Source organism: Meriones unguiculatus, chromosome 6 (assembly GCF_030254825.1).
Source record: "Meriones unguiculatus strain TT.TT164.6M chromosome 6, Bangor_MerUng_6.1, whole genome shotgun sequence".
NCBI classification, from domain to species: domain Eukaryota; kingdom Metazoa; phylum Chordata; class Mammalia; order Rodentia; family Muridae; genus Meriones; species Meriones unguiculatus.
The window spans coordinates 100,919,369-100,946,288 of NC_083354.1; the positions used below are offsets into that span (position 1 = coordinate 100,919,369).

General features: G+C 42.5%; 2 protein-coding genes across 4 annotated transcripts; both read left to right on the forward strand.

The window, feature by feature from the left end:
* The first annotated feature begins 2,988 nt into the window (after positions 1–2,988).
* Slc10a5 (solute carrier family 10 member 5) lies at positions 2,989–5,485 on the forward strand. Its single transcript, XM_060385787.1, has 3 exons — positions 2,989–3,418; positions 3,691–3,754; positions 5,434–5,485. Exons 1-3 carry the CDS (start codon positions 3,103–3,105, stop codon positions 5,462–5,464), a joined length of 411 nt encoding a protein of 136 aa, XP_060241770.1. The 5' UTR covers positions 2,989–3,102; the 3' UTR covers positions 5,465–5,485.
* Impa1 (inositol monophosphatase 1) lies at positions 3,280–26,674 on the forward strand. Of its 3 annotated transcripts, XM_060385788.1 has the most exons (11): positions 3,280–3,418; positions 5,434–5,526; positions 6,020–7,727; positions 10,159–10,224; positions 10,682–10,815; positions 12,848–12,952; positions 15,865–15,910; positions 17,356–17,464; positions 18,903–19,011; positions 24,414–24,565; positions 25,292–26,674. In XM_060385788.1, exons 4-11 carry the CDS (start codon positions 10,162–10,164, stop codon positions 25,405–25,407), a joined length of 834 nt encoding a protein of 277 aa, XP_060241771.1. In that variant the 5' UTR covers positions 3,280–3,418; positions 5,434–5,526; positions 6,020–7,727; positions 10,159–10,161; the 3' UTR covers positions 25,408–26,674. The 3 variants fall into 3 exon arrangements, with proteins under 3 accessions (XP_060241771.1, XP_021501328.1, XP_060241772.1); XM_021645653.2 differs by lacking the exons at positions 3,280–3,418; positions 5,434–5,526 and having other exon boundaries at positions 5,627–7,727; XM_060385789.1 differs by lacking the exons at positions 3,280–3,418; positions 5,434–5,526; positions 6,020–7,727 and adding an exon at positions 7,857–7,881.
* The last annotated feature ends 246 nt before the right edge of the window (positions 26,675–26,920 follow it).

Below are 26,920 nucleotides of genomic sequence, written 5' to 3' on the forward strand. Positions count from 1 at the left end.
GAACCTGCAGGGCTGGAGAGTGCCCGGGATGAACATCCTTGGTACTAAGAACTGGCAGCTAGGGCATGCATATTCTAAAGCAAACGAGGTATGGGCGAGGATCTCAGTCCTCTTAACTCCCTGTGTCCAAATAAATATTCGGAAAGTAGAACTCTCGGACTGCAAGTTAAGTCTGCCTAAAGAAATGGGAGGGTTGCACTGTTCCCATCATACCTTGTATTTTTACTGGCCGACTGTTAAAACTGTAATGGAAATGCACAAAACTGTAGATGAACAGTTGAAATGACACTTTGATGCTAATGAGCTTCAGTCTAAAGAATGAAGAAATACGTGAGAAAACTGGATAATAGGATTCTTCCTAGCTACATTTGTCAGGTTATGATTGTGATGTTATCAGATATGAAGAAGGATTGGGAGAGCTGAAAGACAAAAACAAGTGAACAAAAACTCTAGATAAAGTGCTTGGAGAAAAAAGCAGGCACTTAACATTGCTTAGATCTGGTTAAAGTTCGTGCATTAAGGTATTTGGTCACGTAAAGGTAACTGTTAAGGTTATTTTTATAAAATTGTGTTTGTTTCTTTCTTAACCCGGCTCCATTATATCATTTTGACAAGCTTCACAGCACAGACCTGAGCAGTATTAACTCTGTTCTTAGCCCTCCAAGCTAATTTGGCTTCCTCCCTGCATACATCTCAGAAATACTTGCACTTTGTAGTTTTTCTGCTCCAGCTCCTTCTCTGATGCCTCTTGAATATTTGCCTGTGGTTGAATCCCCTATTTACTCTTCTAACTCCTCCTCTCCTGGCTGGTAGGAAGTCCAGCCCTATTCTTTCTTCTGGCCTGCTCCGTGATTGGCTGTTAGCTGCTTTATTGGCATAGCATGGGACAGTTGGGGAGGAGTGTTTACACAACATTGAGACAGTAGATTCTCATAACAAGGATTGCAACCAGATATGGGGGAGGGGGTACAGAAATCAGCATTTGAACTGCACAATAACCTTATGACTACAGGTAATTTTTAAAAGTTAGGTTATTTAGTTTTAGCGTATGGAGACACTTGTGTGTTATCAGAGGACAGCTTGTAGGAGTTGGCTCTTTCCTACTGTGTGAGCTCTGGGGATCAAATGCAAGTTTTCACCTTGGCAGCAAGTCCCCTTACCCACTGATATATCTCAGTTGGCTCTTTATTCACTTTGACAGGGTCTTAGTATGTACCCCAGGCTGGCCTTAACCTTGACTTTTCTTGCCTTAGTCTACCTACGGTCGGGTGTTTTTGTCACTTTAAAGTTTCTTGGGAAGCTGATTATGGTGGCTCATGCCTTTAACCCCAACTCTAAGGAGGCAGAAACAGATGCAGATGAGTGAGTTCAGGACCAACCTCATCTACATAGTGATTTCCAGGACAGGCATAGCCTCACAGTGAGACGTTGCCCTAAGAAAGGTTCCTTGGGAATTTGACTGGTGTCACTAATTACCCTTATTCCCTGTTCTCACCATTGGCAAATGTGTCTTAATGTCGTACATGGGAATAAACCCATGATGCCAAATTTAAAGATTAACCTACCTACACAGCCTTTAAAAAAAAAATCTGTCAAACTGTGAAAATGCCATGATGATGCTCATTACTTCTGTATTCTGACATACACACAAAAGAATAGACATTTGTAGTAGTGGTAGTGAGGGGGGTTTCTTGTTTATTTTTTTTCTGCTTCGCATCCTCTCACTTGGGAAAGCACATCTGTAGATTGCTTTCCTCATCCATGGAAGCTGAGGCACAGTTGGCTCACTGCCAGTGACCCTAGACGTGCACAGTGAGTCATGTTACAAAGACTAGGACATTTGAATTACGACCAGTACCTTTCCACTATCGAATTCCAAGCGCCCAGTAGCCACGTAGGCAGACTATGCCTTTGACCACCTACTCTGTATGTTTTTAAGTTAACCGGTGACTGGTTTCGTACTTACAGACACCAAGGCTATCTTAAGAGTTTGTTTTGCCTGGTAAAATTTCTCTAAAACTCTAGAGCAATTGCTAGAACTCTAGAACTATAAGCATCAAGGATGATCTCAAGGCCAACCAGTGGAGCCAATGATGGCAGCCACGTGACTAACCTCAAGAGAGCAAAGTTCATGCCTAGCCGAGTCCCTGGCTCTTAGTTTAGAGGTCCAGTGTTTGGGTGTGAGGCAAGGTGCATAGGGCATCTGCTTCAATTTCTAATTGTTTGTGTCCCTGAACAAGGAATTGGACTAGGAATAGACACATGGATGGTGATAGGAAAAGATATAGTTTATTAAGAAAGTTTTTCCAAAGGTGGAATGGGGCCAGGCCTGGAGAAAGAAGTTTACTGGTGCCTGTTCAAAGCAGATTGGCACATCTGTACTACATGGACATATCTGTCTATCTATCTATCTATCTATCTATCTATCTATCTATCTATCTATCTATCTATCTATCTATCTATCTGCATGCTCTGTTACAAGACGGCCTTGGTAGAAGGGGCTTCCAGTCTTTCAGCTAACTGGCTTCTTCCATATGCCAGTTTTCACTCCTCTCTGTCTCCATCTCTCTCCCTCACTCCCTCTCCCCATCCCCGTCCTCCACCTTTTCTCTCCCCATGACACACTCTCTTGTCACACCAGCATGCCAGCATGTAGCGAGGCTGTTTGATTCTGACTTGCTGGAGTGGTAATACTGATCTCCAAGCTATAGTATCTATCTTAGGTTTTTGTTCTGTTTTGATTTTTTTTCCTGGTTTATTATTTTCCTTAGGACAAGAGAGAACTAAAAAGTACTAACTCCAAGAGTTTATTCTCAGGTAATAAGGAACGCAGGAAGAGAAATTAGGGTTTTGTTTGTGGTAAATGACATCTGTTAAATGCAAGGGTTTAGTTTTCTGTTTGCTGAGCTGCAAGTTAAACTGGTTGTGTCACTCCCTGTTCAAAGTACAACAGTCCCTCCTCCTGCACCTTGATTGGCCAAACCCTTACTCTTGCCTAAGCCACATTTACACCTTCAGTCACTGAAGACCTGTAAGAAGAACATTCTTTTGTTTTTCTTAATAAATCTGAGTGGGCATGTATGGTTTGTTTAAATTTTAAACATGTCTTGGAAATCTTTTATAATTGTATTTTTGTTGGTGACCTCAGGAGAAGCAAGGAAGACATTTCTCAGTTTTCTGAACATACAAAATACAGATATACTGTCGTTTACAAAAACAGAAGAAACTGTCATTGTAAGGTCCAGCTATAAAGATAAATGGCCTAACTCCAGCTACCTCTCTGTGAAGTCAGAAGACCCTAAAGTGCTGAAGGTGGTGAATGTGACCAAGACCTCACTGGGCATCACAGACTTTGCCATCAAACTCATGACCTTCCCAGGAGAGACGAATCTGACCATGCAGCTCTGGCATTCTGAAGGTAGGCAAAAGACACTCATCGAAGAGATAAGGAATGTCAAAGTGAGAGTGCTCAGACAGACCAAGGGCGGCAGCCTTTTCCAGGCACCGGTGCCTGTCAACAGATACATCTTTGTGCTTCTTTTATCGATGATCGTTTTAAATAAATGTGCCTTTGGCTGCAAGATTGAATTGCAGGTACTTCAAACAGTATGGAAGAGACCTTTGCCAATACTTCTTGGGGCGGCTATACAGTTTTGTCTTATGCCATTTTGTGGTTTTCTTTTGGCTCAGATTTTGGGACTGCCGAAGGCACAAGCGTTTGGATTTGTGATGACCTGCACATGCCCAGGAGGAGGTGGGGGCTACCTTTTTGCTCTCCTTCTGGAAGGAGATGTCACTTTGGCCATTTTGATGACCTGCACATCAACGTCTCTGGCCCTGATAATGATGCCCATCAACTCTTACCTATACAGTAGGCTATTAGGGTTGGCAGGGATATTTCATGTTCCTGTTTTAAAGGTTGTGTCTACTCTTCTTTTTATACTTATACCAATATCATTTGGTATAGTCATCAAGCACAGGGCGCCTGAAAAAGCAATCTTTCTAGAGAGGGTAGTACGACCTCTGAGTTTGACTTTAATGCTTGCAGGGATCTATTTGGCTTTTCAGATGGGCTTGGTGTTTCTGAGAATGGCTAGCCTACAAGTGTTTCTTTTGGGGCTTTTGGTTCCTGCACTGGGCTTTTCATTTGGCTATGCCTTTGCTAAAGTCTACATGCTGCCTCTTCCAGTTTGCAAAACGGTTGCTATTGAAACTGGGCTGTTGAATAGTTTCTTAGCGCTGGCCATTATTCAGCTCTCTTTTTCACAGTCCAAGGCATATGAAGCTTCTGTAGCACCTTTTATAGTAGCCATGTGTTCCGGGTGTGAAATGTTACTGTTCCTTCTGATCTACAAGACTAAGAAAAGAGACATTCTTAGCACAGAAAATGAAAAAAATTCTCTAGTCTAAAACCTACAGCACCCTTAATTCTCATCCTGGCTGGCGTGCTGTAGTAGATTCGAACTACACATAAAATAATGCCTTTCTAAAGTCACAGTAAAACTTGTTAAAAGCTTGACATGGGAAGTGAGGAAATTATTTCCTCCAATACTTTCATGTGTATGTTTGATATGTGTGTGTGTGTAACATATGGGTGTGTATGCTGTTACATACATACGTGTGTTTATGTGTGTGTATTATCCATTACCCATACCTTGTATGTACCTGTGACTGACACAGTACATACTGAGAAGGGGGATTACGATACCCTTGCAGTGTGTTAGTTTGGTAGTGATTTTATAATCTCTTAATGAGGAACAGCAGTGGAAAGAATCAGTGACTCTTGTCTATCCTAAGTTTTTAGGGAAAGAATGTCCTTATGAAGGGGCAGTAAATGCTGACTCAGGGAATGAGCATGCAAATTCCTACCCGGCATCCCCACTACTTCATTTAGAGGCAGTGTGTCTTGAAGCTTTGTTTTCACAGCCACATGTGCTTCTGACTTCTGTACTCCCCACCAAAGGCACTGCCACTTATCTGGAAAGGGCACCTCCGTCATCTGTCCTTTTTAAAAATGGTCAACCTCAGTATTGCAAAATATTTCATCTGATACCTGCACCAGCTTCCTCCCTAATTCCCAGAGCTATTGCTTTTGTTATGGCTGCTTCCCTAAACCTTTCCAAACTGCCTTTGGCTTTAATTCTACTTAGTCACATTAATCTTATAAAAGTCTAACTTGGATTGCATAGTTTCCTTGCAAATGGTACAAAACCTGTTTGCCTACATAAAGCTTTGGTAAGGCATTTGTGCATTCAATTCAATACAACTTTCCAGTTTGTTTTCTACAACTTCTTGACATAAAAGTCTTTGCGTGCCATTAGGGCTTTGACTCAGGTTCTGGCTCTGCATAATGCACAGGTTTTTGTATTATCCGGATCTTTGCTTTTGTGTAAAGCAGAATTTAGTGTCTCTTGGATGTACCTTGTTTTTTAGGACAAGAGGGATGCCAAGGGTGGTGCCTTAGCCAGCACTCAGGAAGCTCAGGCAGAGGACTGCTGTGACTTTGGACCTGTCTTACTCTAATAAGTGAGTTCCAGGATAGCCTATAGCAATTAATCATCAATAAATAAATAAATACAGAAAGCACTGATGGGCCAGGTTTTAAATTTTATCTTTAGTTTTTAAGTTTGTCGTTCTTGGGAGTGATAAGTCCACTCCACTATTCATAGAATAACAATTCTATGATAATGATATATATCCTTATAACCTGGAACCTGTTAACACTACAAAAAATGTTAGATATTTTGACTGTTTGCAACTCCTACCTATGTTCCACAAAACATGAAATCATATTAAATAACATGGAGACAGAGTCTCCTCCTGAGTAGCTCACTTGGTCTATATAGACTTGATCATTTTACTCTCAGTCAATAATTAATTCTTTTGTGGGCTGTGGGAGATCACATGGTTTTATGTATTTGCTTAGGCTAGCAGATCAGAGCCCTCCTCCTGTGTGTGTGTGTGTGTGTGTTTAAAATTTCTCTGTCATCTCAGAGTTTTCCTCTTGTCATATATGGAGGTCTCTACAATGAGCAGAACCAACTTCCAAATACTCAATAAGAGGGCTTCGTACTTTGTGGCTCCAGCTTGCAGCAGTGCTATAATGGAACCAGAACATCAGACACTGTTGTGGACTTCAGTATCAGAAGGCACTTGGCAGCAAAATGGACTGTTCCTGCTGAAAAACCGCTGGAGTTCCTGCTCATCCGATGTAGGAAGCTAGTAATAGCTTTAACATAAAGACGTCTGATATTTGTGCCCTCGTCCATCTTATTTCAAAATGCTTACATTGAGTTTAACAGCTTTGCCAAGTCAGTGGAACAACTTTCACTCATGAAAAGTTTAAAGATGGTATTTCTTCAAACGCCTAGGGAATTTCATTTGGCCTGTCAGCATGCATTTGATACAATATTTATTTGGTCTTTTGACAGGTCAAAAAAACACAAGTATTTGATGGAGGTATCCAAAGCCGTTTATTAAGGAGGCATTTTTCAGAAGGGCAGAGACAGGTCTCTGCTTTTTGTGAGATTTACAAATTGGATTCACATTCCTGCCACTCATCTGAGACATCATTGTACATTGTTAATAATTTCTTGTCCTGATTAAATCAAGAGAAACAGTCATTTCACAAGCAATAATGTCAGGACATTGGGTCCTCTTGTGGGTAGGTCATCTGTGTGGACTTTTCCACTTAAAAGTAACATACCTACCATGATACCTGACCTGTTTCATGTGAGGAAACATTTCAAGAACCATAGACTAGTCCTTCTTGGTCATACAGAGTAACCTGGCTTAAGCCATGTACATTCTCTGTATGTGGACTTTGCAGTCAGGGTGCTTTGCTGTATTCTTGCTGTGTGAGTTTGGGCCAAATCTCTTAACTTCTCCAAGCCTCAACTTCCTTATCTGTATAATGATGGGAATCTTCATGATATTGTTACAGCCCTTAAGTTTAAGCATGTAAGAAGACAACTGCTGTCTGGTGTGGTGACACATGCCTGCAACCTGAGAACTCCAAAAGTGAAGGCATGAGGGTCAAAGACTTCAGAAGCCAAGCTAGGCTACATACCAGGACATTGTTAAAAATCCATGGCTGGGAAACCAACCAGCTCAACGATAGAGTGCTTGTATATTATTTACAAAGCCCTGGGCGTCATCCTTAGTACTGAAGCTTGGGAGGAGGGAAGCGGGATCGTCTTCAGCATGTCAAGTCCACAACAAACAACAACCGCTATGTCGAAGAATTACTAAGAAGAGAGTTGGGGCTGACAGTCAATCATCAAAAGTTAAAAATCTCCGTTAGGCTTACCTACTACAGGTTTAGCAAATGAGCGCTGCACAGTTACAGTCACAACTCCAATTCATCTGTGACCAAAGAGCAGGATGGAACGCAAAGACAAGGAAATAGGAAACCATGAACTAATAAAGACGAAAGTGGAGATTTTTCAAAATAGGGGATTCTTAGAGAAGGAAGGAGGGGTATGTAGGAGAATGCCAGAAAAGACCTGCTTCAGACCCCTGACCAGGTCTTGCAAAGCCTAGGACCGCCCAGCGATCAACTCCGGGCCGAGCGGAGACGTAAGGGCGGGGTTTCTAGACGCCGGTCCCCGCCGAAGGCCGAAAGGGGGCGGGGCTTCCTGTCGGAGCAATCCCGGTTACCTCCGGAAGAGCAGCAGAGCCGAGCCTTCGGACGCCGACAGTTGGGCATCGCGGGGCGCTCGCGCGAGGTGAGTCGGTTCTGTCCCTGCAACCTCGCGCAGCGTTATTCGGTGGCCAGGGTTCTGGCGAACTGCAAGCAGCTGCACCCATGCTGGGCCGGGGCGGAGGCCGGGCCCTCCTGCCCGCAGTGCTCTCCGTAGTGCTCCGGAAACAGCCGAGCGGGTTCGTTAAGCGGTCCTCCTTGATCTCTGAGGTTCTATGTCGCAGAGTAAACCCGACTCTGCCGAAGCCCTCAGGGATATATGTGGCAAGTTCCCTGGGGCAGATATCACAGGGTTAGGGATGGGCAGGCCCAGGTCCGGTGATGTCCTGCATGAGAAGCCAGGGCAGGTGACGGAAATGGCACGGCTGTACAGGATAGAAACTGTTTCAGTCTGTATGACTTTGTTCCCAAAGTGAAGGCTGATAGACTACGACCCCGTGAAAACAAGTCTTGAGGCAAATAGGTCTCTGAAATAAAGGGGTTTATTGAACCATTTAAATACACTAGCCAGGAAAAGGACCAAGACTTGGGGCACGTTTTGTAAACTACCGGCAACAAGGCTATTTTAAAAGTGCCTCTGACGTCTAGAGCTAATGGTATTTTTGGATTTCAAGGCACCCCACCCCAAATTGACTCGCCTTATCATTTCTCCTCTTCTGGACCTCTGTAAATTTTAGGGCATCTTAGAAAATTTGATTTATCACCCCTCCCTTCCTCAGTGAATACATTCAGACTGAGAAGATGTAGCAGGCATACAAATGACCAAATGCTACGTAGCAACATCAGTTTTCTGTAAATGTCTATTGGTTGATACCTGTTGTGCTGGAGAATTCCTTGAAGATATGATGAATAGCTTTTGGAATGGTCTTGGGGAATTGGTGGGTATTTTGTCACAAGGTGATGACTAAGTGGCTTTAGCAGTTTCTGCTAAGGAAGAAGGCCCAGCTCAAGAGTGTCCGGTTGTGACGAGACAAGAAGAGTGCAATAAGAACAAGAATGATAAAGTTTAGAAACCATTCTTGAAGGGCTCTAAGGAGTTTACTCTATAACCTAAAACGTAGCTTTTTATGTAGTTACTTGAATACTTGTATCACAAGGAAAGGGCACTGAGGCATGAATTCATAGCCTGCAACCCTAGCCAGCAAGCATTTTGAAGACTGAGCCAGGATGGCCAAGAGTTTGAAGCCAGCCCATCAGGCAAAGGGGAAAATAAAGCCGCAACCGGCAGAATCTCGTACATCTGCTCTGTCCCCCTGTGCTTCCCTTCCTGTTCAGCAGGGTGGAGATTTCAGATGCCCTTCAAGAGGATGCACAGTGTCACTTGTTCTCAGTGTGAAGCAGGCAGAGTTAGTGTGGCCTTAGAAAGAAGGCCAGTTCTTCTGTTCGTGACAGCTTCCTTGCTTCCCAGTGCTGGGAACCCATGTTAGTGTGTGGTCAAGCCTGTGGTGAGTCTAAGAAGCCAGCAGAAAGCTGGCAGGTCACGTGGTTATGCTTCCCTGATCCAGGAACCCGAGTTAGCGTGTGGTCAAGCCTGTGGCAAGTCACACAGCTACACTTCCCGCTCCCTGAAGCCCAGGAGGTAAATGGCACATTTGCTTTTATAATAGTTTTAGACCTGGAGTTTTAGACCTTTCCTCAGAATACTGTAACGGGAAGCAAGGACTGTTCAGATCAGAGTTGAGTATACATTCTGTAAAATCTGCCCGTATAACATGGGGCAAAGTACTTCTAATCTGTGCACCTTAAATTCTTCACCTTTACCAGCTTGTCTTTTTAAATTCCATATACAAAGCACTCTACTTCTGGAGTTCAGTTAACACAGACACCTGTGGTTCCTTTCTCCTTAAAACTGTTCCCATCTCAGCCTTCCCAGTGTTCTTTATCTTATTCCTCACCCACTCATACACCTAACCTTTAGACTGTTTCTTGACCTTCTCTATTACCTGAGCTTCAGTTGGATCCCACGGTTCCACCCAATATGATATGGTATGGCTACTCCCCTAAATGTGATATTGTATGGACACCTTGGGAGACAAGTTCATAGAACACTTTTTGCCTTGATAATGCTTCTGTTACATGCCTGTAATCCTAGCACTTGGAAAGGGTGCTAGGACAGGGGAGTAGAAGCTAGGGCAGAAGAGGCAGGGGATCAAGAGTTCAGGGTCATCCTTGGCTGTTTATTGAGTTTGGCACCAGCCTGGACTATAGGACACTATAAGATACTGACTCAAAGCAACAATAGTAACAAAAAATTTGTGTTAGTATAAAATTGATAGTAGGAGAAAGGCGAAATATGTGATATTTCAAAATGACTTTTACTGGGAGAAAAACGTTGAGCTGTAAAGCAGGGAAGGGTGTGAAGCAAAATAAAAGTGTTGCTAACTGAGATGCTTGTGTAAATGAATGCTTGCCGAGTTTGTAACTATTCTGTGCTGGTCTGTGTTGACTATGTTTAGAAGATGGCAGACCCGTGGCAGGAGTGCATGGATTTTGCAGTAACCCTCGCGAAAGAAGCCGGAGAGGTACGAGCTACCGTGTCGTTGCCCAGTGCGATGTGTGTAGACATTGCAGTGTGGCCTTGTTCAGCGAGGCTTGTTCTGATTAAGCTACATTTGCTGTGTTGCTGAACACTTTCAATACAGTGAAAATTGAGTGTGTGTGTGTCACTAGGGATGTGTGCGTGTTAAGCAAGTACTGGTGCTGCATGGCACGTCCAGCCAGTTTTTCAGTTTGTGCCGTTCGGTTTTTGTGATGATAGTCGCGAATCTAAAATAAGCTATGAAATTATGTGACATTTTACCTAGAAGGTCGTAACTCTACAGTGTCTCACTTCGTAGACATTTTTGAAAGAAAAGGCTTAAGAACGTGTAAGACTGATGGCGTGCTTGAAGTTATTTTTGTATTTTTTGTAATTTACCTTTTTGGTTGACTGAGAATTGCTTACATCTTTTTTACTTGCTTACCAAAACATCTTTTTAGATGGTTCGTGAAGCCCTGAAAAATGAGGTGGATGTCATGATTAAAAGTTCTCCAGCTGACTTGGTAACAATCACCGACCAAAAGGTTGAGAAAATGCTCTTCTCTTCTATAAAGGAAAAGTACCCAGCTCACAGGTATTTCCTGCACCGCTTTAAATGGAAAAAAATTAAGCCTAGGCTATGTATGAGGCAAATGCTGTTTCTAGGTAGAGAGTTGAAAGCTAGTTGACTGAAGCTTGAAAAGGAGCTTAGTTTGAGGGTATGGAGCAGCTCAGGCCAGGATGATGGGGAGGAAAATTGAAAACCTGTAGGTGACGTCTGGGTCGTTGATCGTGTATGTGGTCTTGGTCTTGACTGATAGCTCTGGCTGTTTCTGACTAATCTTTTATATATTTCTACCTCACTGGTTAAGCTCCTGAGCAGTTGCCCCTGCGTGCTGAGTGAGGTTAATTGCCTGTACTATGGTTCTAGGGGTCGGGGAGGAGGGGATCTTCAGATTCCTTCAAGACAGGAAGAATGTTTGGATGGTGGAAGCAATTATCTGCTCCCACAGGCACAGTTGAAAAGCTCAATTAAACTCCCTGCATTTCAAAGTTCCACATATGTGAAAGAAATGCTGCCATTAAGAAGTTTGATGGAATATCCTAAAATCAGGACTCTTCACAGACAGAGAAATTTAGCAGAAAGAAACATGTTGTCAGCCAGGCAAGGTGGCAAATGCCCCTAATTCTAGCACTCAGGCATGTGAATGTGTAGCCAGCAAGGGCCTCACAGTGAGACCCTGACTCAGGAAACTATGGGCTGGAAATGAGCTCAGTGGTAGAGCACTGTTTGCATGTGCTAGTCCCTGAGTCTGATCCCAGAACCCTGACAAACTGACAGCCATCCTTTGAAAATTTCATGCTGCAGTTCTGTTACTTCTTTCTCCTTGCACCATTGGCCACTGTCAGTCTTTTAGCCGTTGAGAAGGTGAAATACTTAAAGTTGTAACTGAACATATTTCCTTCCAATAAAAAGGCTTAGAAGTAAGGAAAAAGAAGACAAATATTTATTAGGACAGTTCAGTGTCAAGTGATAAAAACAGAAAAAAGAAAACAGGAGAGAAGAAAACCAGTGACCTCAGACACCGTTTATAAAATTGGCTTGTTGTTGTACACAGTCGTGTCGGTGGGTAGTTTATATTCCCATCCCCTTAGTGACTGTTATCAGTTATTCCTTTAAGAAGGACACTCATGCGCTGTTGAGATGGCTCAGAGTTTAAGAGCACTGGCTGGTCTTCCAAAGGTCCTGAGTTCCATTCCCAGCAACCACATGGTGGCTGACAAACATCTAGAATGAGCTCTGGTGCCCTCTTCTGGCCTTCAGGCAGGACAGCGTATACATAATAAATTAAATAAATCTAAAAAAAAAAAAAAAATCACTCACCTGTGTGGTTGCTGGTGACTTCAGCTCCCCAGGGGTGGTCTGCTGGCAGCTTCCTCAGTTCCTCACTTCTGTGGCATTCCTCTCAGAGCTACATGGAAGCTGGCTTCTCCTGGGCCAGGTTGGGAGAAACAGATGAGCAAGATGGAAACTACCAGGCCAGTACTGAAGCTGTCCAGTGCACTCCTACCATAGTCTTTGAATTAGAAGTCAGGTTCACACTCAAGTGCTTCATGGGCTCTGCATCTTGCTAGAATCTAGAGAATCTGTGGCCTTTTAGTATTTCCATTTGTTTGATTTTAAGACAAAAATCTCACTTGCCCTGCTTAGCCTGGAGCACTTTTCTCTCGCCTGCACCTTCCTGAGTGCTGGGATTATAGGCATGTACAACTACATCTTCCTTGTGCTCTTTTATCATTGCTCTATTTCCCTAATTTTTCCTTTTAAGGATGACCTTTCCAAATGTGTGTGTTTATCTCTGTGTTTATGCCAGCATTGCATTTAGAACTGAGGATTCTGTCCTGTTCACATGCCTTTCCTCTGGAGAAATAGAGTTTCATTCATGTTTTTTTTATTATTATTATTATTGTTATATTTTTACCTTTTTAGAAAGAAACAAAGAGCAACAATAGAACAGTAGTCTAGACTTGGCTTGTGATTCAGGTAGACCCTGTAGCTAAAGGAAATGAAGCTTAAAGACTTGAATCCAATTTAGAGGTTAGGAGTTTGTATTTCTTGCTTTCAGTTTCATTGGTGAAGAGTCTGTGGCAGCTGGGGAAAAGACAGTCTTCACAGACAAGCCCACGTGGATCATCGATCCTGTTGACGGGACAACTAACTTCGTGCATGGGTATGCCTTTAATTCTAATGTAATTACTGTCGTGTGTTAACTGCATGATTCTCTGTTCAAGGCAACACACACTTTAGGAATTGTTTAAGTTGTTTATGCTTCTTTATTCTAAGAAATTGTATATTAAATGTAGCGGTGGAGCTAACTGTATTATGCAGGTCTTTCCAAAGATGTGGAGGAAGTGAAGAAAAGGTACTCTGTGGACTTGTGTGATATGCCTGGTCACCATTCTTTTTCTCACTGTGAAGACTACAAAAATATGAGGGAGTAACGTGGGCACTTTAGATCAGTAAGGAAATTGGTAAGTTTAGTGATGGGATATTCTCTGTGCACAGTGAGTTCACTCTAGCAGAGAAACAGGAGTGTTAAAAGGTGTGGGCGTTGGGATGTACATGCTGATATATGCATCCTGGTGCCTGTTCATTGGCTTTGTGACTTTGGGCAAGTTAGTCTTTCTAAGCCTCGGTTTTAAAAACCCTTAAGGCCAGGGCTAGAGAGCTGGCTGAAGTGGTTAGGAGCACAGGACCCAGGTTAGATTCCCAGCACACACGCGGTGATTCACAACTGTCTATAGCTCCAGTTCCAGGAGATCTAACACTCTCGTCTGGTTTTCTCAGGCACTGCATGCATGTGGTACATAGCCAGACATGCAGGCCAAACACCCATTCACATAAAATAAAAATAAAGGTTAAAAATGACTAAAAATCCAAATGTTCTAGTTTGCTTTTTGTTGCTGTGATAAAACCATGACCAAAAGCAACTGAGGGAAGAGAGGCCGTACTTCATCTTACTCTTTACAGCCTAACGTTGAGGGAAGCTGAGGTAGGAACTCAGGGCACAAGCTATTTGCACAAAGCTTGGAGGACTGCTTACTGGTTTGCTTCTTTTGGCTTGCTCTGCTACCTTCTGTGACCCAGGCCCACTTGCCTAGGCATGGTACCAGCCACAGTGGGCTGGCCTTTCTTAAATTAACTGCTACTTTAAAAAATGCCCCACAGAAAAGATCTTTGCCAACCCTACATCTGACAGTGGGCTAATATTCAGAATGTATAAAGAACTCAAGAAAGTTAAACACCAACAAACCAAGTAATCCAATTAAAAAATGGGGTACCCAGCTAAACAGAGGAATATCACATGGCAGCGAAACACTTAAATAAATGTTCAACGTCCTTAGTCATCAGGGAAATGCAAATCAAAACAACCCTAAGATTTCACTTTCCACCATCAGAATGGCTAAGATCAAAAACTTAAGTGACAACACATGCTGGAGAGGATGTGGAGAAAGGGGAACCTTCCTTTATTGCTGGTGGGAATGTAATCTTGTACAATCACTTTGGAAATCAATCTGGTGCTTTCTCAGAAAATTAGGAATAGTGTTTCCTCAAGATCCAGCTATACCACTCCTGGTCATACACCCAAAAGATGCCCCACCATTCAATAAGGACACTTGTTCAACTATGTTCATAGAAGCTTTATTCATAATAGGCAGAATCTGGAACCAACCTACATGTCCTTCAGTTGAGGAATAGATACAGAAATTGTGGTACATTTACACAATGGAATACTACTGAGCAATTAAAAACAAGGAAATCATGAAATTTGCAGGCAAATGGTGGGAACTAGAAAAGATCATCCTGAGTGAGGTATCCCAGAAGCAGAAAGATACACGTTCTCACTTATATACTAAAATCTATAGTCCTAAAGAAGCTAAACAACAAGGAGGACTCTAGGGAAGAGGCTGAAAACTCACTCAGAAGGGCAAAAAGGATAGATGTTGGAAGTAGGAGAAGACAAGGAATAGGATAGGAGCCTTCCACAGGGAGACTCAAGATTCTTATCCATCAGGGTATCAAAGGTACTGAGACTCATAGCCAAATTTTGGGCAGAGTGCAGGAAACCTTATGGAAGAAGAGGGAGATACAAAGACCTGGAGGGGACAGGAACTCCACAAGGAGACCAACAGAGTAAAAAAATGTGGGCCCAGGGGCCCCTGCAGAGGCCGATACTCCAACCAAGGACCATGCATGGAGAGGACCCAGATTCCTCGAGGAAGCCCATAGGCTGCTCAGTTTCCAAGTGGGTTTCCTAGGGATCAGGGGCTGTCTTTGACATGAACTTAGAGGCTGGCTCTTTGATCACCTCACTCTAGGGGATGCAGCCAGCCCTGATGAGACCTGATAAGGAAGGGACAGATAGAAGGGGAGGAGGACCTTCCCTATCAGTGGACTAGGGGAGGGGTATAGGAGCAGAGGGAGGGTGGGTGGGACTGGGAGGAGACAGGGAGGGAGCTACAGCTGGGATACAAAGTGAATAAATTGTAATAAATAAATAAATAAATAAATAAATAGAAAAAGAAAAAAAGTGTCCCACAGACACTCCCACAAGCTGATTCCTCGATTGAGATTTTCTCCTCTCAGATATGTCTAGGAGTGTGTCAAGTTGACAAAAACTGTGACACCAGGAATGAGTGTATAATCCTAGTGCTTGGGAGGTGGAGGCAGGAGGACCTTGGATTTGAGGCCAGCCTGGGCTACATATTGAATTCCAGGCTACTTTTAACTACATAGTAATATCTTGTCTTTAAAAAAGAAAGAAAAAAGATGTTACAAAATGGCCATATTAATGGCACTTGCTTCACAGAATTGTTGGAATTCAATGAGTTGTACACTTAAGAACTTAGTATAGTACCTAAGGACAAGAATATAGTACTAAGGATAAGTAGTCTTGTAGCTGTGTGTGTGCACGTGTGTGTGTGTGTGTGTGTGCACGTGTGTTGAGCGTACCTCTTCCTACCATCCGTCTTCCATCTCTTGGGTTATGAGAATTGATTTGAAAACATTTCATATCAGTACCTGTTGAAATTAAAATCTGCTTTGCTTAGTTTGTGGACTTTGTCTTTTTTTTTTTTTTAGGTTTCCTTTTGTAGCTGTTTCGATTGGCTTCGTTGTAGATAAACAGGTATGTCTTAGATATATGGTCCATGAAATAACCTTGCTTTCCTTTCCTGAGAAAAAGTAAATCTTTCTTGTGTTTGGTTTGTGCCACCCGGAAATGTGAGCTAGGAGGCTGGGGAAATCTTCACACACATTTCCGGTGGATAAGGCTTGTTTTCTGAGAAGCCAGAGCTGGAAGAAAAAGTGAACACAGTATAGAAAAATCACTGTCATACGTCAGACACTTGCACACAGCTACAGCATGAGTTTATGTGACTTTAAAATGCCTCGGAGATGAGGTGGGACACTTCTGAGCATGGCTGCATGTGTCAGGGGCTGAAGGGTGGCTGGAAAATGGGGTGTATTCAGGAACATAGGCAAAACTGAATACCTACATACACAAGCCAGGAAAGTCTAATCACTGTGGTCCTCTGTGTTCTTTCCCTGCTGTTTGGCTGTGCCGCTGCCGTCTTCAAGGACCTGGTGCACTGCATTTGGTCCGCAAGAACACAGAACACTTACACATTTCTGAACTAAAAGCCCAGGGCTAAGTAAGTGGTAGGGTACACACACACACACACACACACACACACACACACTTAAAACATAAATCAGTATGAATGAACTCTTGTCACAGTCTGTACAGGTCACTTAGCATGCTACATGAAAGAGACAAGAATAAGAGCACGTGGGAAACACGAAGCTTTATGGCTGCAGGTCTCCAGTTCTTGAGACAAAAGCTTGAGGTCAGTAAGTGTTGTACAGTTGCGTAGAATGGCTGGCCAGTGTAGAACTCACGCTGTGGGGTCTCAGCGGGAGGTAGACCGCTCATGCAGGAAGTGTACTTTCGTTCTCTGACAGTGAAGGGCAAAGGCTGGTTAAGTGGCTCTGTCTTGGCTGCTTTAGTAGAACCTGGGAGACTAGGTAAGTAAATATAGACCCGCTGGCACACAGTTGTGGGGGCCGGGCTTCAGGTTAGTGTCCGGAGAGGACATTCTCTTCCCAGGTCGGGCCTCCTGTGCTGCTGGGCAGGAAGAGGGCTAGGTGCTCCTGAAGGCCACACCTCCCAGTACCTTCTCTTAACAGTTAGATTGTAGCATGAATTTGTAGGGGGAGAGAACTCAGATGAGCAACAGGGAAGGAAGAAACTTAGTGAGAAGGTACCAAGGAGAAGAAAGAGCAGTGGGTGAATGGAGGAGTGGGATTCCTGACAGGAGAAGATCCATTTCACTGTAGAAAACAAAGGCCGTGTCCGCCTGAGCAACGAGAGGGGCTGTCTGCATCTAGACCTGAGTGGGGAGCTAAGGATCATGGTCTGACGACTGCTGTGTTGGGGCTGCACCTTCCCACAGTTCAGCTGTCTGAATATATTTTATTAATATAGATTTCCCTGCTGCTTTATTCATAAAATGATACCAGTTCATTGAAAAAGACCCAGGTTTGCTGAAAGGGACTTGTTTTCCAATGCAGATGGAGTTTGGAATTGTGTACAGCTGTGTGGAAGATAAGCTGTATACGGGCAGGAAAGGAAAAGGCGCCTTTTGTAATGGTCAGAAGCTTCGCGTCTCAGAGCAGACAGGTAGGTGCGTCCTGCAGTGCTGGTGCCCTCTGTGAGGAGTGCTTGTGTTTTACATATTTGTATATTGACAGGAGGGTTAGTGAGTATTAGACGGGTCAAGATTGTATTATTTCTCGCTTTTCCCTTCTGACCTCCGTTTTTAGTGTCAGAAAAGCAGATGTCATTGAACACAGGCACTCGGGGCGTCAGTAGGAATGAGTTGATGGTCGGCAGGGCTTCTGTTCTGAGAATTCATGACTCAGTGCTTCAGTTACACTGTCTCATTCTTCCTACAATTTCTTGATTTGATTTGATGCCACTTACACCATTATTAGTAAATCATAAATAATGCATGTTAAAACTGAGATCACTTGGGCATCTTCCTGGAATCCCAACACTTAGCAAGTGGAGGCAAGGGGGATCAGGAGTTTGAGTCCAGCCTGAGCAAAGCAAGTTCCAGAGCAAACCTACACTTCATAGCAAAACTCTTATCAGAGGGAAAAGAAAAATGTACCTTTTCCTAACAAACAAAACCACCTGAGGATCCTTAAGAATGATACACAGTACTTTCTCAGTCTCTGTGTGGGGTTCGGGTCCCTTAGATAAAGTGATGTGTTTGCATATAACCTGCCCCCATACCTTGGTTAGTTACAGGTAATGCCGTATTGATGCTGGGTACATTGTTGCTATACTCTGGCCTAAGGAGACGATGAGGGAGAGTCTCCATATTCTGTCAAGATAGGAGGTTTCTTTGCAGGGAGTTGCCATCTGAGAGGAGTGAAGTCTGACTTGGACCTTGTTTGTTGAAACTAGTTTATGGGTGTGTATTTGTACACAGAGAAGTAAACATTAGCATTTGAACTGTTTCTTTATGATAGTTATTCACATTTGGAGTAACCTACCATATTTTCTAGTTTGCACCTTAGGATCCTTTCAGTGTAGTAAGAAGTAGACTTATAAACAGTCTTGATTTTGGGATTTTTATAGACTTTCATAAACTGTCCTTCCTCTGTTTCTTTCTCCCTTCCTTCCTTTTTCTCTTTCTGGTTTTGTTTTGTTTTTAATCAAGGTTTCACTGTAGCTGGAACTAGCTATGTAGACCATTTTGATCTTAATCTGAGAAATCCCTCTGCCTCCTGTCTCCTGGGTGCTGGAATAGCACTATGGAAAGTACTATGCCCAGCCCTAACCTTTCTCTTGTAGGCTAAATTCAAGGGTATATTTTCTGTTTGTTTTTGTTATTTGTTTTTAAAAATAATTTTATTTTTTATTTACAGGTTTGTGTCAGACACTATACCTAATTTATAAGTATTTTAACATTTGAAGGTTGGGAAAAAGAGTTAGAAAAATAGAAAAAAGGATTTAAATGTTCCATCTCATTCTGAAATTGTGTTAGGTTTGTTGTAGAGTTTTGGTTGTTGAGATCTAGTGGCTTATTTGAGATTGCTCCCTTCTTCAGACATTACCAAATCCCTCTTGATAACTGAGGTGGGCTCCTCCAGAAAGCCAGAGACTTTGCGGACCGTTCTCTCCAACATGGAGAAGCTGTGCTCCATTCCCATCCACGGGTAAGGTCCATGCTCCCACCCAACGTCCACATAACTTAACTTCTCAGAGGAATTCATTTCTGTGTGTGTGTGTGTGTGTGTGTGTGTGTGTGTGTGACCATGGTCTTAGAGTTGGAAGCTAGAGTTGATCTTGGGTATCTTCCTCATGGCTTTAGGTGGATTTTGTTTTGGTTTTGAATTTTACAACAGGGTTTTGCTGTATATCTCAGGCAGGCCTCTCAAGGTCACAGTCTTGGCCTCCCCGTGCCTCAGAAGTCCCTCTGCCTCGGCCTCCTCAATATTAGGTTTAGAGATGTATGCTGCATGCGCAGCCTGGCCTCTCTAGTTTCGACTCTCTATTTGAAGTGTGTCTCTTGTATAAAACATAGACTGGAGTTTCGATTTATGAGTCAATTTGCAAATGTTTTTAATAGACAAAATCATTAGTACTGATGCTGCTATTCTACTTTTATTCTGTATTGTGTTGCAATTACTATCTGTATTATTTGTAGTTACTGTGTGTATTTCATGCGTTAGTTGCTTTGTTTTTAAATTTTTGCGTTTATAAAGGCTTACATTTTTAGCTTATTTTTACTAAAGTTTTCTATAATGTTCTTAATATAATTTTTGTTTTGTTTTGTGGAAATAGGATGTCACTGTGTGGCATATCCTGGCCTGGAACTTGAGATCCTCCTGCCTCAGCTTCTTGAGTGCTAGGGTTGTATGTTTTACACTCATGTTATCATGGAGTAATGATAGGTTATATAAGTGGATAAGCCACAGTGGATATTGCTGAGAGTGATGGCAAATGTTAATACTGCTGCCTCTTCAGGAGGCTGAGGCAGGAGGATTGCTTGATTCTAGAAGTTAGAATTTAGTCTGGAAAAAATAGTGAGACCCTAGCTGGAAAAGTTGTTTCTTTGTTTTTGAAGCAAGCACTTATCCTAGAAGTTTTAGGAAAAGCTGGTGATTTTATGTCCTTAAATTTAATACAGTTATTTGTATTATATAAGTAACACTCTGACATTTATTGTGGTTGTTTCAGTAAACATAATTATTAAAAAAGCCACTGAAGCAAAACGTGGTAGAGCGTACCTGTAAGCTTGGCCTCTAGGAAGCTGAGACAAGAGGATTGTGGAGAATAGCGCAGGGACAACCTGAGCAACAAAAGAATAAGCTGTCTCAACTGAATGAGAAGCCAGACTCTGTCACTGTGCATGCTGAGGCAGGAAGACTGGGTGTTTGGCCAGCCGGAGTTACATAGTGAAAGCTCATTTGAAAAATTAAAAAAGCCTGTTGAATAGCAATAGCATTTTATGATTTTCTCATATTGCCAATTGTTACTATCTTTTTTCTTCTGAAAATATCATCAGGTATAGACTTGAGAACTCACTAAGGATTGTTTAACATAGCCTTGCTTTATAGATGAGTTCAGAAGTTCATGAAGTGGCTACAGGAGATGACAGCAGCTAGATGAAGATATAACTATAGTCCTGGCTTGCAGAGCATTCTTTAATAATTAACTTCCCTCTTAGGAGTTGAGAAGTTTCAAGTACATTTTGACTATGGTACAAACTGTGATTTGGGACTATAAATCTGTGGTCTAAGTAGGACAGAGTAGGGAAAATGAGAGGTTCTGTCACTCAGCTGTTGAACTTCTTGGAACATGGAGCTTTGAGGCCCAAGGAGTAATGTCCTTGAGGCAAGAACACCATGTTCCTTAAAGGCTGTTTCAAAGTATGGACTTTATAAACACGGGCAGCAAAGTGGCTGTAATACAGCTTCAAGTGGTTTATACTTTAGCTTTTAATTTTGTTATTGGCTGAAGGAAAAAATAATTTTTAGGTTTTTTCCCCCATTGTTTGAACCAGGAAAATCTTAACAAGGATAAGTATTGTCCTACTCTTTTTTTGTGCTGTTGTATTCAGTTGGTTCTTTAAATTTTCATTGTCATTTCAGAATTGCTCATACGAAATACAGTGAGATAGAAGAGTCATGATTTGTCTGACAGACTGAGATGGGTAAACCTTCTAGCTAGTTCCCAAGTAGTTTACAACAGGCACGAGACAAAGGGGATAATGATGAATCAGTTGCTTAATTTGGGGGAATTAATGCAGAGATGTTGAACATTTTGAGATTGTGGCATAACATTGTCATCTTCAGGTTCATACTTGAAGCTGCACAATCAGGTTACAAAAATAATCATATACAGTATCATAATGTTTCGTGTTATGTCTACAGTTTTGTGTAAATTCAAACTGGACAGGCCCAGTAAAGAATAGATTTATAATAAACATGGTACTTCTTACTAATATATTATTTGTAATCACTGCATTTGTGGTATAAGGTAAACTGCTCCCACTTCAGTGACAAAGCGAAAGTTTGGCTGATTCGGAAGCAGCCGAGCCTAAGAGCAGACCCAGATCTTTTGATACAATTGCAAACTCTCCTCCCTCCCAGGCACACATGGTCTCTAGAAAGATCTGGTGAAAGTCCAGTGCAGACCACTCAGTGCAGGGCCTGGCCTTGCCTTTGTGGCCTGTGAGCAGTGATATCTTGGGTAATCCTTAGGGGTTTGTGTGGCTGTGAATCCCTTCCTGAGAGCGCTTGATGCTCACCAGACGTCAGCAGACGTTTCCTGTAGGGATGACTGTTCATCCTTTGCTTTAGGGGTCTCAGTGATAGACACTTTTTCTAGAGCTTGAGTTCTCAAATACCCCAAGTCCCATATATCATGTAAGAAATAGGGAAATAGACCTTCCTGGGGTTTGGCTTCAGCTTGTTTCCTTTCAGGCGCAGTCTTACTCTGTAGGTCAGGCTAGTATCAGATTTTTAGTCCTCCCTGAGCCTCCTGAATCCTGGAGTTCCAGGCACCGCCATCATATCACTTCACCTTTATAAGTTAAAACTTGACACTTGGGGTTAATTAGATTGGCTTGCTAGTTCTTCATTAAATTTTCTATGAAACAAAATGTGAAAGACACTCCAAATCAGAGATGTTTTATTCAAGGAGGCTGGGCAGTAAAGAAACTGCTGACATGACTGCTCCATTGTGTGGTTAAGGTTTTTGTTGTAGATAAGAGAGAAAGAACCACCAAGGGCATCTGGAGGAGTCTAGAACAGAGAGAAAAATATGTAGATTGAACATGTGCAGGACTGGGAAATGGGAGCAAATAGTGGAGATAGCAAGATAGCAAGAGATGGAGAACAGAGCATATGGAAAGCAAGAGGCTATCAAGGGGGCAGGGGCGGTGGTCAGAGGCAGAAGCACACAGTGAGGCGGTGAGCGTAGTTATAAGGAGGGTGAATAGCCAGGGGAAGGGGAGGGCCAGGAGACTAGTGTAGAAGCTTTGAAATGTATCTATAACTAGTACTTTGAGTTGGGAATGAGGGAACATGGAAGCTGAGTGGGCTTTGCTGCATAGCCACAGGTATATGTCCCTTCTGCCAGCGGTAAGGAACATGACTCCTTCCAGATGGAACCGGTTTTACAAGTTCCAGAGGACTGCTGGCTTTTGTCTAACATCAGAAATCCTATGAAAGTCTATGTTGAGCTGGGCCTAGGTTCAATGTTAGAGTCAGTGGGTTTGCCCTTCTTGGGGGAAGTAGGATACCATTTGGACCTGACAGGTGTTATGTCATTTCTATCCTTTTAAAATTGGCTTTGTGAAGGATGTTGGTCTAGTCTTTGTTTTTTTTTTTTTTGTTTTTTTTTTTGATACAGGAAAAAAACCAGAATTCAACAGTTTCCCAGTATTTTTGAAAAATATACTTTGAGAGAATGAATGTCAGCCTTGCCCCCAAGAGTTTAAATGTTTGTTACAAAAGAAGCTTGAAGCAAATATGGTGGTACCCTCCTGTGACCTCAGCACTAAGGAGGCTGATATAGGAAGATGGCAAGTTCCAAACCAATCTGGAGCATTTAGGGAAACGTTGCCTCAAAACCAACCACAAACACAGCCACCACCACCCTTGAAAACCCAAAAAATTAAAAAGGAAATTTGAGTAGCAATTTGGAAGTAACTTACAGACATGATGTTTCCTTCCTTTTTGTTGCCGTCAGTTTGTTTTTGAGGCAAGGCCTCGCTCTGCCCAAGCTGGCCTCAGGCTTGTGCTCCTCCTGGCTAGCCTTCCAAGTCTGGGGTTGCAGGTGGAAGCCACCCCTCCTGGCCTCCTCCTCCTGCCTACATGTTGAAGTGTTATGGCTTCCTAAAGGAGATAGTCATTGTGACCACACGAGGGCTCAGGGTTTCTGCAGATGCTGCAGTTCAGCCGTTAGGGTCGCAGGACCACAGGACGGCTTACAGGAGTCAGCTCTCCCCCTTCACCGTAGTGGCAGAGGGTAAACTCAGGTCGTTGGACTTGGTGGCACTCAGCTTGACTCACTGAGCCATCTTGACAGCCCTCTTTGGTTTTGAGACTAGGTCTCACTTTGCAGCCCCTGCCTTGCCCTCCCAAGTGCTGAGATTCAGGTATGTACCACTGTACACAGCTTGGTTAACATTGCTCATCCATTTCCTTGACTATAGTGGATCTATAGTCATCGTTTGTTAGGAGCTTGACATTTTTAGCATTTTAAAGCTCCTATTTGTAGAAAACAATGCCACTTTTAGAAATTAAAGACTGAATGTCCATGCAGACCCAGGAAGCCTGTTGTGGCTCAAGCATGAGGCCTCCCCAGTTGGCAGTGAGCAGTAGCATGATGTTTTACACTCGCTGGAGCCTAGTCACACTGCATTGTCTATGTAAAAGTGAAGTGCCGGGGACCAGGCACAAGGATGTAGGCAAGGCTCGGTACTCTGCAGTGCTTGTCTGTTTTTGTTTTTTGATAAGATATAGTGTACTCCAGGCTGGCCTTGAACTTGCCATCCTTGTGCTTCAGCCTTTCAGCTACTGTGATTCCAGGTGTGTGCTAACACATCTGGCTCTCCTTGGTGTGGTTTACATAGTACATAGTGATTACATTTTTTTTTTTTCAGGACAGGGTTTCTCTGTGTTGCCCTGGCTGTCCTGGACCTACTTTGTAGACCAGGCTGGCCTGGAACTCACAGAGATTGCCTGCGTCTGCCTGGGATCAAAGCACCACCGCTTCTGGCTCATAGTGGTTAGATTTTTTTAGACTTATTTGTATTTTATGCATCTGAGTGTTTGCTTGTGCATGTGTGTGTACACCACATGAGTGCAGTGACTACAGCTGTTAGAGGTCACCAAACCCCCTGGAACTAGAGTTCCTGGTGGTTGTGAACGATCATGTTCTTGCAAGAGCCCAGCCCTGATAATTCAATTTTAGTTTACTTTATTTTAAATTACCGAACACTTTTATCCTCATGATTGAGGCAAACAGTCTCACCTGGTGTTGAAAATGACCTTAAGGAGCCTTTTTGAAAGCTTTTTTTTCCCTCCAATCTTGTTTTCCATGTTAGAATCCGGAGTGTTGGAACAGCTGCTGTTAATATGTGCCTTGTGGCAACTGGAGGGGCCGATGCGTATTTTGAAATGGGGATTCACTGCTGGGACATGGCAGGAGCCGGCATCATCGTCACTGAAGCAGGTGGAGTGCTTATGGATGTCACAGGTAAAATCAGGGCAACCGCATCTCATTTCCTTCACATGTTCGGCCTTTTTTCTGTGTAGTTTCTGGAGACATGGTTGATACATGTCCTAATAGGAAAAGAAGCTGTGTAAATAAAATCAGTTAGGAGATGGAGGCAGTGGTGGTAGCCAGCTGTAATACATAGTGAGAAATGATTGAGACTCTTCAAGTGCCAGTATCAAGAGCTCCTGAGAGGCCTCGGAGGCTTGTACATGGACTTTGAACAGAACCATAGTGATAGTGGACATCAGGCATTGGCCACCACCTCCCTTGCTCTAGCCTAGGTCAGTCAAATATTAGCACTGAACAGAAGGTGAGATTGGAGAGAACAAGCCTGGGTTCAAACAGTTGACCGGTAACTAAAGAGCTATAGCACAGGGGAGCAGGAGGTGGGAAGAGCGAGATGTGAGAGAGCCTGTCCACAGACCTGAGGCTGGGAAGACGTGGGGGAGAGAGAGGAGGTGGCGTGCTCAACTTGAAATCCCTCACATTGGTGTTTACTCGGAAAAGATGCCTAGAAACCTACACCTTCTCCAGGTTGAAACGTCGGGTGATGATTGTTTTAAGAAAATGGACCGTGTTAAAATGTTAGCATTGCCATGGGATACAGCTGTGGACTCATTGCCATGGGATACAGCTGTGGACTTGCTTCTCTCCTAATTGTATTTGTATAGGGTGTAACTTTTTTCATATTTGGTTTGATTTCAGGAGAACCATTTGATTTGATGTCTCGGAGGATAATTGCTGCAAACAGTAAAGAATTAGCCGAAAGAATAGCCAAAGAAATTGAGATAATACCTTTACAAAGAGACGATGAAAGTTAGTCCTAAAGAACAGTGTCCAGCTTTGTCACACTCACCGTCCCCGGGATGTTAAGATGGATGATGTCACTGACTTAAATTTATCTTTGAGGTCCTGATTTTAAAATGGGAACTTTTTTTTTTTTTTTTTTTTTTTTTACAGAGGACATATTCAAAATAGGGTGGCATATTTGATTGTTGAAAGAAAATTTGCATGTGATAATATTCTTGGGGAAAATATACAGAAAGTAATGAACTAGCCATTGAAATAGTTCCCAGTCCATATGATCCCTTAAACTTTAATGTACTGTTTATATGCACAATTCTCAATTAGAAACTTATCTTTTTGTGTAAGTTTTCCTCTTTGTTCCAGAAGCCATATTTAATGAAGCTTGTAAGGCTCTAACAAGCAGGCCTCTCCTTGTAGAGAGCCTTTTTGCTTTATTTATTTTTATTTTTTTGTTTTTTTCCTTTTTGTTTTATTAATCACTGTAGTATAGCACCCGGCACAGTACCTGTCAAGCAGCAGGCAGTCTGAAATCGTCACCTCACAGTGACCACTTGAAACTACAGCCCCTGCTTATAATGGCCATGATAAGATAACCATTCTGCTTTTGCTTCCTGTACTGTCCTTTTTGTATTTCATAGGGTCACACTGCAAGAGACGATTGCATATTGTGGGCATTTCTGCAGTTAGGATACTACTGTGTGTCGTAGGTTCTGCTTAAAACCCCTGTGCTAGAAAGAAATTTTCACAGAACTCTTCCATGTATTTGGTGTAGTTAGTTACAGTGTAACATTTTACTAAATGCAGTATTGACATTCACATATTTACACTGGTTTTGGCTGTGCTGACAGATGTACTGTGACGTTAATGGTGAGACATTTGATTTCTTTCCAAATTTCTTGCTTAATTTCATCACTGCTATCTGTATATTCTACAAGGGTCTTGGACCTCTCAAACTCAAGAAAATTTAATGGCTTGTATTCCTTTTTAAAGAATTAATTTTTTGTCTAGCCTTGACCCTTGGCATATGAACAGATGTTTTATCGTTAGTGTGTTTGAACTTTGTATTTAATAAAATGAAGTGTTCTTGTAAGTTTCAAGACAGGTATCTTATTATTGGGTCATTTAATACATTAAATGTGTATGATACTCTAATTTGGGCGCTGTAATTACTGTATTTATGCTGTTAATTACATGCGTTTAAAATGTCACATACCATGTAAATTCTATTGCAAGACAGGCTGTTTTTGCAATTAAATTTATTTTAATTAAGACTATTGAAAATACCATTGTCTTGTATTTATTTATGTATCCCAGGCTGGCCTCACAAATGTTATGTGGCTGAGGTGAACTTGAGGTTCTGTGGTCCTGCCTTACTCTCTTAAGTTCTGAGATGCAGAGATGGCCCACTCCATCTGAACCAATGTATATGTGGTGCTGGTGACTGAGCGCAGGGCCTCATGCTTGCTAGATTAAGCACTGTGCTGCAGAGCTGCACTTCGACCCATGAATAAATTTAAATTACAAGTG